The 15,369-nt window shown below is 44.0% G+C and overlaps 3 protein-coding genes across 3 annotated transcripts in view; 1 reads left to right on the forward strand and 2 right to left on the reverse strand.

The window, feature by feature from the left end:
- Positions 1-3,378, reverse strand: part of sec24b (SEC24 homolog B, COPII coat complex component) — a 21,576-nt gene extending 18,198 nt beyond the window's left edge. Inside the window, exons 1-3 of the mRNA XM_031866934.1 lie at positions 3,061-3,378; positions 1,755-2,447; positions 1,248-1,391 (exon numbers count right to left, since the gene is read on the reverse strand). Coding sequence (XP_031722794.1) covers positions 1,248-1,391; positions 1,755-2,447; positions 3,061-3,163 — 940 coding nt within the window. The 5' untranslated portion in view covers positions 3,164-3,378. The remainder of the gene's footprint in view (positions 1-1,247; positions 1,392-1,754; positions 2,448-3,060) is intronic.
- A 524-nt stretch (positions 3,379-3,902) lies between these two features.
- tstd2 (thiosulfate sulfurtransferase like domain containing 2) lies at positions 3,903-8,218 on the reverse strand. Its single transcript, XM_031866936.1, has 9 exons — positions 7,811-8,218; positions 7,123-7,412; positions 6,876-6,984; positions 6,652-6,771; positions 6,182-6,287; positions 5,866-5,981; positions 5,421-5,579; positions 5,118-5,256; positions 3,903-4,976 (listed from the first exon to the last, which is right to left on the reverse strand). The coding sequence occupies exons 1-9, from the start codon at positions 7,946-7,948 to the stop codon at positions 4,771-4,773; spliced, it is 1,383 nt and encodes a 460-aa protein (XP_031722796.1). The 5' UTR covers positions 7,949-8,218; the 3' UTR covers positions 3,903-4,770.
- On the forward strand, positions 8,208-14,147 carry ncbp1 (nuclear cap binding protein subunit 1). The gene is made up of 23 exons (XM_031866935.1): positions 8,208-8,391; positions 8,989-9,077; positions 9,216-9,316; positions 9,406-9,562; positions 9,644-9,751; positions 9,885-10,006; positions 10,101-10,170; positions 10,323-10,538; positions 10,647-10,744; positions 10,820-10,883; positions 10,968-11,078; positions 11,334-11,398; positions 11,505-11,567; positions 11,650-11,724; positions 11,925-12,028; positions 12,184-12,306; positions 12,388-12,490; positions 12,725-12,818; positions 12,910-13,013; positions 13,147-13,264; positions 13,413-13,568; positions 13,685-13,798; positions 13,880-14,147. The coding sequence occupies exons 1-23, from the start codon at positions 8,355-8,357 to the stop codon at positions 13,991-13,993; spliced, it is 2,406 nt and encodes an 801-aa protein (XP_031722795.1). The 5' UTR covers positions 8,208-8,354; the 3' UTR covers positions 13,994-14,147.
- The last annotated feature ends 1,222 nt before the right edge of the window (positions 14,148-15,369 follow it).

Genomic DNA, 15,369 nt, shown 5'->3' on the forward strand with positions numbered 1-15,369 from the left:
TGTGTGTTGAAGTGAACAAACTAACTTCATCCGTTGACTGATTAAAGTAGCTGGTGGTTTCCCCGTTTTGTCATACAAACTGACTTTAAGGGACAGTTCACGCCAAAATGAAACACATGTAAACACAAGTGTGCATCCACGCATGGACGAGAGGCTCGTACACAGAATTATGTGTGAAGCAGGCATTGATTATCTCTCGGTGTGTCAAACTGATGATTGCAGATGTGGGACTTTAACAAAACAAACTACAACACTTGATTTAGCATTACTAAGCCCTTGAAATACTAGTAACAACAAAACGTGTTTTAACACGCGCCTATAAGAGAGGTGTGGCCTTTGTCTTGCTCTTGTATAACTTGTTGTCAGAGGGAAATACAGCTGGCACAGAGTAAACTGATTCAGGCATACAGAGAGGGAGAACATTCTGGAGTAATGTTGGGCCTTAAACACCTCTTGGTGAGACTATGCAAAGCTTCAAAGACAATAGGTCTTTGCAACCCAAATTATGATTAAATGCAGGTGCAGCTGCTGCAGGAGTCCTTTGGTCTTAACATGCTTGAAAAAGGTCTGAGTGACAAAAAATAAACCAGCAGCTGCTGAGTTCCAACCTGAAACCCTCACATTTGTATAAACACTCGCACCTGCACATTTTAAAGTGTGTGTGTGTGTGCCTGGAAATGTGCCGCACGTAATCTGCAGCACCCACAGCTTTGAATATGTAAACCATTTACACACTCACACTTGCACTGTGCAGGATTTCAAACATTTATATTTAAAGGCTCGTGGAAGAGTTCGCACCAGAAAAGACAAAATCCAGAGCGCAGCAAAACCGAGAGCTGTCATTTTTCCTCCAATAACTTTTAGTTCAAACACCAAAGTAAAGCAGGTTAGAAACATTTTGGAAGTTTTCACTTCGACGCAAATTTCAACCAAAAATACCAACGAGAAGAACACCTTCTGAATCTAAAGCACTGGTGAGGAGTTTCTTCTGCAAGCAGTGAAACTAACAACAGGAAACAGTTTCACGTTGAGCTCAACTAGAAACATTTTTGGCGCCAAAATTTCAACAGATCTTATAAAAGACTTAAATCTTATTTAAAGTATTCTTTCAAACTTTGTTCATACAGAAACATATGTACATAAAGTACACTAAGAATACATACATACATACAAGAGGAAACTTTCCTTGGGTCTAAATATTGCTGCCGTTGAGTCAATAACAAAAGTTAAATGTAAATGCTCGTTACCTTGGTGGTGGCCCGGCGAGGAATGGACTGAAGTGGAGGGCGTTCCTGAGGCCGGCCGGTCTGCGGCACCACCGCTGTGAATAACCCCACCGTAGGAGTCGTAGCTCAGAGCAGCCGGGTGGCTTTGGTCATAGTGTTGGTGGCCTGTGGTTCAACGAAAGATGCACACAAAGATGAAACATTTCAAACAGGAGAATGGCGGTCTGCGTAAACAAAGCGCTAACTCCCGAATAAAGAACTACAAACAGCAGTTAAAGTGCTACCAGGCCTCCTCTATTTAAGTGAGAAAACATATAAGACCAAGACACTTTAGTTCTGTAGCTAATTTAAAAAGCTATATTAAGCGACACATACACCTGGAAATAAACATGAAAATGCTAATTCCCAAATCATCCAAGTGTTGGCAGCAGATTATTCGACTGACACCATTATACAGCTAGCATGCTTCTGCAACACCAAATGCACAAAGTGCCTTAAACTCTTCTCTTTCCAGCCACACACACACACCTGTGCTTCCTTGACCATTGACCGTCGGCGTCAGCTGACTGGGAGGAGTCACGCTGTACCCAGGCTGCACTGCTGCTGTGGAGGCTGGCCGGGTGGTGCTGTACTGATGTAGGGGTGCACCCATCTGGGTGGGCATGACTCCATGCGCGGAGGTGCTCTGGGAGGAACTCAGGGTGCCAAACTGGCTACTTCCTGGCGCAGACGGGTACGAAACGATTGGGTAGACGGGAGCTCCGTGGCCGACAGCTGGTGCAGGCACCAAACCGGGCTGCTGCTGCTGCTGGTGGTGGTGGTGAGATTGCTGTGCTGGGGGAGCGTGGTATGACTGCGGTCCATAGTAGGATCCTGGAGGGGCATACGGTGGTGGATGCTGTTGCACTGGCTGTTGGTTGTAGTGGGCAGTTGTTGGAGGTGGTGCTGAAGAGGGGAGGGTGGCATATGGCTGAGAAGGAGGAGCAGAGCTTGGAGAAGCACTGTATGGGGAGGCTGCTACATGATGCTGAGAGAGGTGGTGCTGCTGCTGCGGATGCTGCTGCTGCTGCTGATGGTGGTTGCTCCGGTAGTAGTTAGCACTGTGGGCACTGTTCGTGATGGGTGCTTTGTTGGGAACAGGACTGGGGTAGTTCTGTTGTTGAGGTGGGGCTCCATAGCAGCCTGTAGGTGGATGCATGGATTGGTATGTCTGTGCTGGACCTGAAGAGAGGGAGAGGGTTGTCATGTACACTTACTTTAGTGTACATATACAACATGCACCGTAGTATATTCTCCTTCCACCAAAGCTCACACATACAAGTACTGAACAGAGGTTATCATTAGCTGCAAACAGCTAGCTTCATTAGCAGCTGTTACTCCAGTGCACAGAGGGTTAATACCCGGTTATCCCTGACAGCAACCATCAATAAAAAAAATGATATCAGTGTGCTTTTAATCGACTGGTTGTTCATCAGAGCCACAATATAAAGCGTAAATAATGATATATGTATAGATACAACACTTATAATTGCTATCGTTGTACGTTAGCTTCACAAGCTAAAACGCTAGCTGTCTCTATGGGGGTTTCAGGTTAGCTCTTAAACTAGCTAACGTTAACATTAGGCGAAAGCCTCAGTTTCAGCCGACTTTACACGTCATCTTGATCTTACACTTAATGTGATTAATCTGATTAATACCAGAGAACAGTTGTACCAAAAAAATAAAAATAATAACAGCAGCAGCGCCAGACAAAACTATCTGACATCCCAAGAGGGTTATTAGCATGCAAACGCTAAGCTAGCTGGCTAATCGCCTTCAAACCGGCCTGCGGTACCATTCTGGTATGCGCGCGCATCTCCTCCGTTCGGTGTCGATGAGTTCTGGCTGTAGCTGACGGAGCTGTGCAGGTTTGTGAAACCCGGCGCAGAAGAAGACATCGCTCGGTCCTCCCGTCCTCCTTTATACCCACAGATACACGGGTGTCCCAAAAGCCTGGCTTCTTCAAACACACACACACACACCCGCCCTCCCCCTGGAATGATGCGGCAGAAAGAGGTTGCTGCTGGTCGGTGAAGACCCGGGCAGACTCTGGCCAGCTCCGCTCGGCTGAGAGCTGAAGCTTCCAGTCGGGATGTGGAGGATCTTTAGCGGACTCTATGGTCCGTGGTCCCATCACTCCCTCTGGTGGACGTCCTGTGCAACTGCGTATAATATATATCTATTTATCAATTGTATTATTTCAGAATGAAATATTTTTAAATTATTTTATTTTATTTATATTATATAACTAATATCATTATTTATATTTATATATATTATTTTGATATTTAAATATTAATAAAATAAAAATTTGTTATTGATAAATCTATTGAATCTAATTTATTTGTAATTTGCACAATGCACATATATATAGCCTTATGTATTGTAAAATATACATTGTATACAAGAACAAATCTTTTATGTCTTATTTGTTTTATGTATTTAATTATAAACAGGTATTTGTATCTTTCCTACCTCTGGACCTTTTTCTACATTTCTGTTATATGTGAATTTCCCTCTCTAGAAAATTTGAATATTAAAATGTAACTCTTAGCCTAACAGTACTGGTCTGTCTTTGCATGGTTTCATGCTGACACTGGTTTGTACTACTACACACACAGGTGAAATGTGTCATCCTGAGTAAGGCACACAGATGTGTTTGCTGCTTGTGGTTTCAAAGACACCTGCAGTCTCAGTAATCTACTTTGACCCGAGACTGTGTGGTTTAGAGAGCACAAGAGACTTATGTAAGGAAGTGTTTTTGATACGTTGGCACGATAGTTTGATTGCTTACTTATTTAAAAATGTCTGTGAAACCATTCGGGCTGCCCCCTCTTAGTTGGTTAATCGACTAATCGGTCGTCTTGGTCTAAGTCGACTAAGATTTCTTCTGAATGATTTCTGTTTTCAAGAAACTTGTGAGCACATCTCTTGTGAACACAATATTTAAACTGGTGCTTTTGTGAGATTCTTTGTAGAGAAACTCAGTTTTACAGATCTGTCAATTAAATCAACTAATTAATTAGTCGTCAAGATGGTATGAGTGTAAGTGGACTAAGAATATCTTTGGTCGAGGAGAGTCCTAGAAACCATGAACATTTCTTGCGAATAATTAAGCATGTAATTAACATAATAACATCATAAGATAAAATCCCATTTTTACACAAACAAGCACACAAACACTTATAAGTTCATATCTCCTGGAACGGAGCTTTTCATTACTGATGAGGCATTCCAGTTTTTAAAAAATCACGTCATTAAACTCAGAGTGCAGATGCATTCTGACATTTCCCTCAATTAAAGATGAATAAAAGGTTTTATCATCTAATATCAGACTCAGAATAAAACTCTTTAGAAACAGTAAATCTGACTTAAATCCCAACGTCCATATAAAAATTCATAACTTTTAAAATACACTGGGCACCGTCCATTAATTCTAGTTTTACATTGGGATTAACTTTCCTTGGACAAACAGCATTGATGTCCAATCGTAACGTCTCTGTCGCTACACATCCTGAGGGATTCTGGGACGTCCGTCGGTGCACTCGCACTCCTCTCTGTGGAGCGGAGCCTGTCCTTTGGTTTGACAGGTGGGGCAGCAGGCGGTGCGTCCGTCCCGTCTGCAGGCGGGACACGACAGAACCAGCTGGCAGCAGAACGCGGTGCAGCAGAGTTGGTACTGGTCCCAGGGACAGCCGCAGTACCGGCAGTCTGAACAGAGACACTGAGGTATGAAAGTCTGACATAACTTTTAACACAAAGACATCAGGCAACAACGAAATGCTCATGTTTATTCAATATTTTCTTTATATTATTCTACATGCTGATGAGGGCCTTTGTGCACAAACTAACCGGAGATGACGTCGTTGTTGGAGGAGATGGAGTAGCGTTCATCAAATACAAAAAGTTTCCCTCGATAGAAACCGTCTGGGAATCGCTCCAGATACTTGTGGATTCCACCCTTCAGCTGGTAAACCTCTTTACACACATCCTACAAGTAAAGAAATAATAATCCCAATGTAGATTACAAATACTAAGCATTTCAACTACAGTTGAGTTGCTGCATGACAAGCCCGTCCAATAAGCTGCTTCCCATTTAGAACAAAGAGTCCACGTGGTATTCCTGTAGTTCACATCCAGAACAAGCGGTCTTACTTTGGAGCGGAGGTACGCCGAGCCGCGCTCACAGCGGATCCCTCCGGTGCAGTACATCAAGACCTTCTTGTCTCTGAACAGGTCCAGGTTCTGGTCCACGTAGTCCGGGAAGTAGCTGAACTTACGGATGCTCGGGGCCAGACACTGAGTGAACTGCCCCTGGAGTAATGAAATAATCACGGTTCAGAATATAACATTACAACCCGGCTTTTGTCCCGTTAGATTATGGTAACTTTTTCCTCCCATTCTTATTGGGATGTCAAAGTTAACTCTGAATCTCGTAGGAAATCAGCATTTATATGAACAGTCAACCAAAAATGTCTACGTAGGCGGTAAAGATAAAGCACAAATAGTTTAAACAAATTAAACAAAATCTGATTTTGACGACTTACATAGCCTCTAGAACCTGTCAAAGTTTTTGGAGAAAACTGATAAGATTACTTACAATTTTACTCTCGTAAAAATTGCGGCAGTCCAGGAGGATGGTGTCACTGCACGAATCCCCTTCAGCCAACAGAGCCTGCACTTCTTCATGAAACTCCTCCGGCTCCAAATGAACTCCTGAGAGGAGACACCGACACATAACTCACATGATGAACACAAAATCAGCTGTTAACAAACCTCTTACAGAAAGTAACAACATAAAAACACCAGTACAATTATACCACTGTACATATAGAAAGAATACTAAAACAGACTTATAGGCATTAGTGTCATTGGTAATAGTGAAAAGATTTTTTTTTCTACTACACAAACTTTACCTGCCAGCTGGTAGGAAATAACATCAGGATCCATTCCCATCGGGACGATTTCCTTATAGACCCCAACCTTCATGTCTTTGAAACACTCTGCGCCGCCGTCACTTGTCTGAGAACACACACACACGCACGCACGTAATATATATATATAATAAATAAAAGGCATATTGGTATATTCTTATGGAGGAGCGGTATGGCCAAATCATGATATAGCTGTGAAATAAATAGTCTATATAAAACAACCACATGGTAAAGCATATTACTGTATAATCCTGTGTGAATTAAATACGTATTTTCTCATTTAATTAAGAAGTTAAGTGCAAAATGAACAGTTTCAAGTGAAATTATAAAAATATAAAAAATAAACATAACCATTTCCAGCTATACACTGACTATGTTCACGTGCATTATTTAACTACACTGGGTGAATGAATGAATCATCCAACATCAGGTTTTTTATTTTATTTTCTGACCTTAAAATCCTCCTCCTCCATCCTGAAGAGCGGGTGTGAATGCATCGCGTCGATGTAAAGGTCAGTGGCCGTGTTGGTTCCTCCAACTGTTCCATTGATGCCTTCAGTCGCCAGCCTCACCTGGAGGACATGATCGTCAAATAGTTTGAGTTAAATTTAGTTACATTTAATTAAATCTTTCCTGCAGTCTCCCCTTTGGATGCAGGATAAGAGAATGTATTCACCTTGCCAGTTAAGTGGAGCTTCTCACACAAAGCTTTCTGCCAAGTCTGGATGAGATGTGGATCCTCCACCAGACAGTAGCGATAATAGAGGAGAACCTTGCCTGGACCCCTGAAGAGAAGAATTATATTGAGAGACATCAGTATTCATTTAAAAATGCAGATTTATATGATTTTAAGATGGAGTTTCACTTTAAAACAACACAAGGACATGGATAGCATGACGGGAGCATCAACATTAGACTAGTACTTCTGAAGTTGCTCCTCAGAGATGTGACCAGTTTCAGGAATCCAGGCAGAGAAGTCCACCGGCTCAGCCTCACGCTCGTCCGGCTGCTGCGTCTCAGCTTCTTCCTCCAGCTGGCTTAACAAATGCTCATATGCGGCCTGTGTGAGCTGCCGTATTTCAGCATCATGAGTCCTGGCCGTGTGTTTGTGGATGGAAGAGTGTTCCTTGAAGGTCTGGCCACAGCAGCACCAACATGGGCTTCCTTCCTCCTGACTGTCGTCCCTCTTGGACGCCACAAACGCAGCAAATGACTGTGGAGATGGGAAAAAAGGGGGAATAAACGTCCCAGATTGTTTACTTTAAATCATTTTGGTAGAATTAATAACATAACATTATATATAGTAATCACAGGGGAAAAATATCAAAGATTTGGGAAACATCTGAAAACATAATTTTGAGTAGAAAAATTTATTTTTGTTATTAATTATTCCAGTAATCACCTTACAACCGCTTAGATTCCTGACTCCCAAAATGGGAACCATTGAGCTTAGCTATAAACTACAGGCCATTATGGTTTGTAATATAGCCCAATCGTAAACTAGGAGTTCATTAATATTGCAATGTGGTAAAGTTACATGTGGTTAAAAAAAGTAAAAGTAAAAACATAAAACATCAGCGAGATGTTGTATGTTTAGCTGTTGTCACTCACCTTCCTCCTGCAGAAGCTGTAGCACCTTCTTTGAGAGGCAGACAGTTGTTTCTCCTGTTTAAGTCCATTAACGTTACATGTCGAAGTGTCAAGTTCCCAATCCATGAACTCTGAGCAAGGTGCATCATCTGCAGCCATGTTTTTAAAAATATAAAAAAATAATACTGTCAAATTAGTTAGCTAGCTTTAGTTGTGAGAAGCTACTTCCGCTTTGCAGCATTAACTTGTAGAGGTGATGCATCACTAACATATTCAATATTTACCTAATCTTGACAAATATTACATATTAAGTCATAAACATGACAATATCCTCATTATACACATCAAACTATCACCAAACGTGCAGCACAAAAACCAAGCAGTAAACATCGGACGGAAAAGAACGGTGCACCTTCCGGTTGCGCCTCACTTGAATGCGACCGCTATTATTTTTCGGCACAACTAGCAGCGGCCAACGCTGAATGATCTAGAAGCTCGTCTAGCCGACGTATTGTTTTGTTTCATATAATTTTCCTCGTCTATAGTGAAGCGGAGCGGGAGAAAAATGTCCAGAAGACGACACAGCGACAGCGACAATGAGGGTTAGTGGACGTTACATGTGTATAAGTAGCTAATTCAGACGTTAGGCTAACCAGTGGTGGCTAGCTAACGTTAGCGTGTTTTTTGGTAGCGTTTATCTAAACGCTTGGTGCACTCACGCTAATGCTGATAGATTAATTGACGAGGCTACGAGGTTATAGTCTTGTTATCGTTATCTAAAATGTGGTAAACGCTTAATATCCGTTGATATTTGGTTTCGCATGCGCGTTTACCGCTGCGCGTTTTACCGCTAGCTGATGTTAAACAGTGTGGTTAACGTGGGGGCGGCAACCAAGCAGTGTGAATGATACAAGTACACGAGAGCAGTTTTTATACAACGTTTATACAACGTGTCGATCCTCGGACATAGGGTTGATTAAAAGTGTACTTATTGACGGTTAATGACTCTTACATGATGGGAAATCCCTTGAATTGCCAAAAGGAGAGCCCGTTTCAAACATCTGTATATCATAGTACACATCATGTGTTACTTCTGTTTTAGGGTGGATATCCCCGTCGAGGATGCCCTGAGTTACTCTCTCGGCTAATGTTTCTCATTCCACTCACTGTGATTATTTTGTTTTTTTTAACCCGTACAGGAAGTCAGCCACATAAACGGAGGAGAACGTCGGAGCCCATTGAAATTGAAGACCGCCTGGAGTCACTGATATGTCGAGTGGGGGAGAAGGTAAAGAGTCAACTCTGGCAATGTAGTTATGTTTCAATCTACTGAGCCTGACACCAACTGTTTTGATGGTGTTTGCTGCTATTCAATAAACTATAATCCATCTAAAACAAAGTAAACTGCTTCATGTGTTCTCTTCAGAGTACATCGTCCCTGGAGAGCAACTTGGAGGGCCTGGCGGGCGTGTTGGAGGCCGACCTTCCAAACTACAAAAACAAAATCCTGCGCATTTTATGTTCTGTGTAAGTTCACAGCACTGCTCCCCGTCTCACTGTTGAAAGAATCTGTGTTTTCACTGAGTTGTTTTCACTGAGTTGTCTTCTGTTGACAGCGCCCGCATCCTGCCCGAGAAGCTGACCGTGTACACAACGTTAGTGGGACTCCTGAACGCCCGGAACTACAACTTTGGGGGCGAGTTTGTGGAAGCGATGATCAGACAACTGAAGGAGACGCTGAAGAACAACTTGTACAATGAAGCTGTTTACTTGGTAACACTGACTGTTTAAGAAGCACCTGAACTGATTCTCACTTCTTATTTGTTTTTTTAACACCGTGTCTTCTTTTCGTAGGTGCGTTTTCTGTCCGACTTGGTCAACTGCCATGTGATTGCTGCACCTTCAATGGTGGCCATGTTTGAAAACTTTGTCAGTGTTACTCAAGAGGAAGATGTTCCTCAGGTATGTGGGCGAGCTGGAGAGAACTACACTTCAGTAATCAAGGAATTCATGAACTTTAAATATGGATGAACATTCTCAACACATACTTATTAAGCATGTGTGATTTTGTAAGCGGTCATGTTTGCGTCCTCAGGTCCGGTCCGACTGGTTCGTGTACGTGGTGCTGTCCTGTCTGCCGTGGGTCGGTAAGGAGCTCTACGAGAAGAAGGACGTCGAGATGGACCGGCTGCTCAGCCAGATCGAAGGCTACCTCAAGTAAGACGTCTCGGCTCTCGTCTCTTATTCACCCTTTTTCATTTGTCATGTCGGTGAGCTGTTTCTGAACGTCACACTCCTGTGTCATTTCTAGGGGGCGAGTAAAGACCCACCTCCCCATGCTGCAGGTGTGGACAGCAGAGAAGCCCCACCTACAAGAGGAGGTGAGAGAATTCTCCCCTTAATTATTATACTCTTATTAATAATAATAAACATCGTGGTCGTTGTCTTCTGGTCTTTGCTTGCAGTGTGTGTGTGTGTGTGTCCGTCTCTTAGGACACTTAGTTAAACATTTGTCTCCGTGTCCCTCCTGCAGTACCTGGACTGCCTTTGGGCCCAGATCCAGAAGCTAAAGAAGGACCGCTGGCAGGAGCGCCACGTCCTCCGGCCGTACATCGCCTTCGACAGCGTGCTGTGTGAGGCGCTGCAGCACAACCTGCCCCCCTTCACCCCGCCGGGCCACATGCCCGGCGCCCAGTACCCCATGCCCCGGGTCGTCTTCCGCATGTTTGACTACACCGACGCCCCCGAGGTACACCACAGCCCGGCTTTGAAAAAACAAAATGTCACTGATTACCCCCCCCTGTGTGAATAACGTATCATCTGATATACTATAAACATTTGTGCTCTTTCTGCTCAGGGTCCCGTTATGCCCGGCAGCCATTCAGTGGAGAGATTTGTCATCGAAGAAAACCTGCACTGTATCATCAACACTCACTGGAAAGAGAGGAAAAGCTGGTGGGTAACGAGCTTCATCGTCGTCTGTCGAGTCAAATGTTTCAACATTTCTGAATTCTACTTTTTACTTTTCAGTGCTGCCCAGTTACTAAGCTATCCGGGGAAAAATAAGATCCCGCTCAACTATCACATCGTGGAGGTACGCACTTAGTTTTGTTCAAACTACATGCTGAGAAATAAGATGAAATGGCTGATTTTATAATATTTATCTGTTTTCTTTCAGGTGATCTTTGGAGAACTCCTCCAACTGCCGACTCCGCCCCACATCGACGTCATGTACACCACGCTGCTCATTGAGCTGTGCAAACTGCAGCCGGGATCACTGCCACAAGTTGTATCCTTGAGTCTTTGTGTTCAAGATGGTTTACAACCTCAGTAGAGTCGCAGCTCTGCAGAGCCTGACTTTCTTTGTTTGGTGTCTGAGTTTAGTATTATTTAGTTTAGTATTTATGTATCAATATGTGTGAATACTCAGTCGGAGGGTTAAACATGATATTATCATTGAGCCAAATGTGTTTCCTACTTGTTTCTACATAATGACATGTTTAAGAGTGTTAATCAAAGAGGCATTTCTTTAACTGCCTGTTAGTTGGCCCAAGCCACAGAGATGCTCTACATGAGACTGGAGACCATGAACACCAGCTGCATAGACCGGTAACCAAACAGCACATTTACCTTCACTGGTAGAGAGAGGAACTGTTACTGGAGGAGAGCCGTCTGTGATTTAACTCTCTCTCTGTTTCTCTTTCTTCATCTCCAGACTAATCAACTGGTTTTCTCATCATTTGAGCAACTTCCAGTTCCGGTGGAGCTGGGATGACTGGTGAGTGGTGCTGTGGTGCACAGAGAGAGCTTTCATAGCAGCTGGTTATTGATATTGATATGATCACGTGTGCTCTATAAAGGTCTGACTGCTTGACTGTGGATCTAGAGAAGCCCAAGCCCAAGTTTGTCAAAGAGGTTCTGGAGAAGAGTATGAGGTATGAGCGCGTTATTCACATGTTTATGTCCTTAAATATCGCTCTTCCTCCTCTCATCAGGTTGAAGTCCATTTGGAAGTGTTTTCTGTATCACTCGTGTTTTTCCATCATTTGTCTGTGAACACGTTTCCCTTCGATCCTTTTAATCCGGAAAGCGTCTCGTTGATCTAAAGTGGTCTGTTCGCTTCGTGTCTCTGCAGACTTTCATACCACCAGCGGATAGTGGACATCGTCCCTGCAACCTTCTCAGCGCTCATCCCAGCTGAACCCATCTTTACTTACAAATACGAAGAGGAGAGCGCCTGTAAGAACACTTTCGCATTCTTTGAATGCCAGAGTTTTCATGTCACGAGCACCATTTAGGATGTTAGTTTGTTCCCTCTGTAAGCCTCGAACGGTTCCACGGGTCTCTCTGTAACGAGCATGAAGAGCTGATCAAATGTCTCTCCTGCCTCACAGCTTCGTTACCCGGTTACCCAGCATCCATCACTGTTGGAAACGCCATAAAGAGCCGAGCGTCCAACGAGGAGATCCTGACCATCCTCAAAGAAGTGCCCAACCCCAACCAAGAAGATGATGACGGTCAGTTTCCTATTTTCTATTTCATAACTGTATGTATTTTTGTGTGTTTCTTTGAGAGAATAAAACTCTGTCTCCTTTCAGATGAGGGCGAGAGCTTCAACCCTCTGAAGATCGACGTGTTCCTGCAGACTCTACTCCACCTGGCAGCCAAATCCTTCAGCCACTCCTTCAGCGCCCTCGGCAAGTAAGTTCACCGCCGTGTACACGGTCCACGTGTACTGTGTCTTCATGACTTTTTCTTGTTTTAGTAGTTTTCACATTTGTTCGGAGAGATAACTTCTTTCTGTGTACTCAACTGCTAAGTTCCTAAAATGGACCTGGGTCATTTTTAGTTGTACTAACTGTGAGGATCACCGGGTTTTGTACTGAATGAGTCGCGTTCTGTTCTGCTCTCCTCACCGTCCTCTGACTCCTCCAGGTTCCACGAGATCTTGAAGGTGCTGACGGAGCGCGACGAGGGGAAGCTGCACATCCTCAAGGTGGTTTATGAAGTGTGGAGGAATCACCCGCAGGTACAGACACAGAACTAACACAGTGACAGGAAGTCGCTATGTGGATACAAACAGTTTGGTAAACGTAACGCGTGTCTTTGCTGCCTCACAGATGATCGCGGTGTTGGTGGACAAAATGATCCGGACGCAGATCGTGGACTGTGCTGCTGTGGCCAACTGGCTCTTCTCTCAGGATATGGCTCACGAGTTCACCAGGTGAGGCGTGAACACGAGGAGAGAATGAAGGTTTCATCCTGAACATCTCCTCCACTCAGCCAGGACATTAACGCCGACGCTGTGTTTTCTCTCTGCCTGCCTCTAAAATACAAACTCTCTTCTCCTCGTCTAGACTTTTTGTTTGGGAGATTCTGCACTCGACCATCCGAAAGATGAACAAACATGTCCAGAAGATCCAGCAGGAGTTGGAGGAGGCCAAGGACAAACTGGAGAAACAGCACAATAAGAAGGTAACTTCATCCATCATCGCGTTGTCTGTCGTGGTCACGTCGGCCACTTCATGAGCGATTTAAAGTTGGCTAACGTCGGTTAAAGTAGGAGGTGTGTGTGTGTGTGTGTGTGTGTGTGTGTGTGTGTGTGTGTGTGTGTGTGGAGCAGCAGCGGGACAGCGGGGACGACGAGGACATGGACAAGAACAGTGACAAGAACAGCGAGGACGAGGAGGGTCAGCTGGAGGAGCAGATCGAGAGGCTGCAGGAGAAGGTGGAGTCGGCTCAGAGCGAACAGAAGAACCTCTTCCTCGTCATCTTCCAGGTACCCATGTCCCTCCACTGCTGTCACCCAAGCTCATCTCATCCAGTGAACGCTGTCGTGTTTCTGAGCCCACGTGTGAATATTTCCACCGTTATATGTATTTGTTCCTCCCTCAGCGGTTCATCATGCTGCTGACAGAGCACCTGGTCCGCTGTGAGACGGGCAGCGTGGACATCAGCACGCCCTGGTACAAGAACTGCATCGAGCGGCTGCAGCAGGTCTTTCTCATGGTAAGACATTCTCACACACACACACAGTAACGCAATGTGTGTATCCCCTCGATGACGCTGATGCATCTCCTCGTTCCGCAGCACCATGTGACCATCCAGCAGTACATGGGAACCCTGGAGAACCTGCTGTTCACCGCAGAGCTCGACCACCACATCTTGGCCGTGTACCAGCAGTTCTGTGCCCTCCAGCTCTGAGACACACACACACACACACACTGGCACATGTAATTGGATGAAATGTGTACTTGTGTTCACACAGTACCTGTGCTAACCCGACACATTAGAAACTACCAGCTCTTGCATCAAGAATATCCTCATTTCAGTTTGTTTTTTCTTTGTGCCATTCAACAACAACTGAGGACTTTCAAAGTAGGAACTCAAACAAGCGTTTGACAAAAATCCTCGGTCATTAATTTGCCGTAGTGTTTCCCTTTTTATGTTTTACGTTTTGCTCTGGTTTTCAATTCTGTTTCATTTTTACATCCTGCTCGTATTCTTATGAATGGGTCTTTTTTTAAAGTGAGTCCAGACGTAGCTGGAGGGACGAGGATGATGATGATGATGATGATGATGGGAGGAGGAGGAGGAGGAGGAGGAGGAGGAGGAGGAGCTTCAGGTCGATTCTGAATCTGGAGAGAGCGCTACTTTTTTTAATATTTGTTTTACGTGGAATTGGGAAATAATTAAAAACTCTCCAGAGTCTTTATCCGCCTGCTTGTTTGCGTCACGTCATTTTCTGTCACTCATACGTCGATTAATGCATCATCTCGCAGGAGTGTATCCATGCCCCCCAGTTTAAAGTCCTCGTCATACGACACATTAACGAGTTATGATTAATGTTCCTCGAGGTCAAATGTTAAGAACATCCACCTACAGCTCACAGCCCGCTGATGTTCTCAAACCTACGATCTCGACGTTGTGGGCAAGACTGTCGATCTCCACAGCGGCTGAACAGAATTTTGAACTTTAACATTTTAACCTTAAACTGGGAATATGTCTCATAATGTTACTAAGAACATAGGGGGGGACCCCCTTCTCAGTCAAAGTTACAGGCTTGCTTTAAATGTCAGTGTTCAAATAAATGTTTGTGTGAATGGTGTTCGTTTGAGGCAGTGAGCCTCAGAGGTTCTCCACAGCAGATGTTTTTATTGTTTTTTTAGTAACTACATCTGGCAAAGTAACAGCTGCAACGATGTCTCCGTTAATGTTAGGTGTGCCATTGCTGTGAATCTGGCATTAATTTTAATGGTTAAATGTTAGAGAAAGCAACGGTGTAACTTCAGTCTCAACATGCTGCTGCTTTTCTCTTCTAGTCTTCTCAATGAGAAGAATTAAACTAGAAAAAGGATCCATGAGGTAATGTTTTATTAGCATTTTAAAGGTATTAAAAACGGGAAACGGAGCAACTCGTCTTGGCAATCAGAAACGCTGAAGTGAGACAGAACGAGTGCTCTGGTCTTTACATGTGTGGAGTCTTTGAGATGATCCGATCTGAAAACACTGCAGCTGAGTCCGACACGTTCAAGTTCTCCTAGTCTCCTAAATCTGTCAGCAAAGTACCCGACATTCAC

Source organism: Anarrhichthys ocellatus, unplaced genomic scaffold (assembly GCF_004355925.1).
Source record: "Anarrhichthys ocellatus isolate YVR2014 unplaced genomic scaffold, GSC_Weel_1.0 scaffold37, whole genome shotgun sequence".
Taxonomy (NCBI): Eukaryota; Metazoa; Chordata; class Actinopteri; order Perciformes; family Anarhichadidae; genus Anarrhichthys; species Anarrhichthys ocellatus.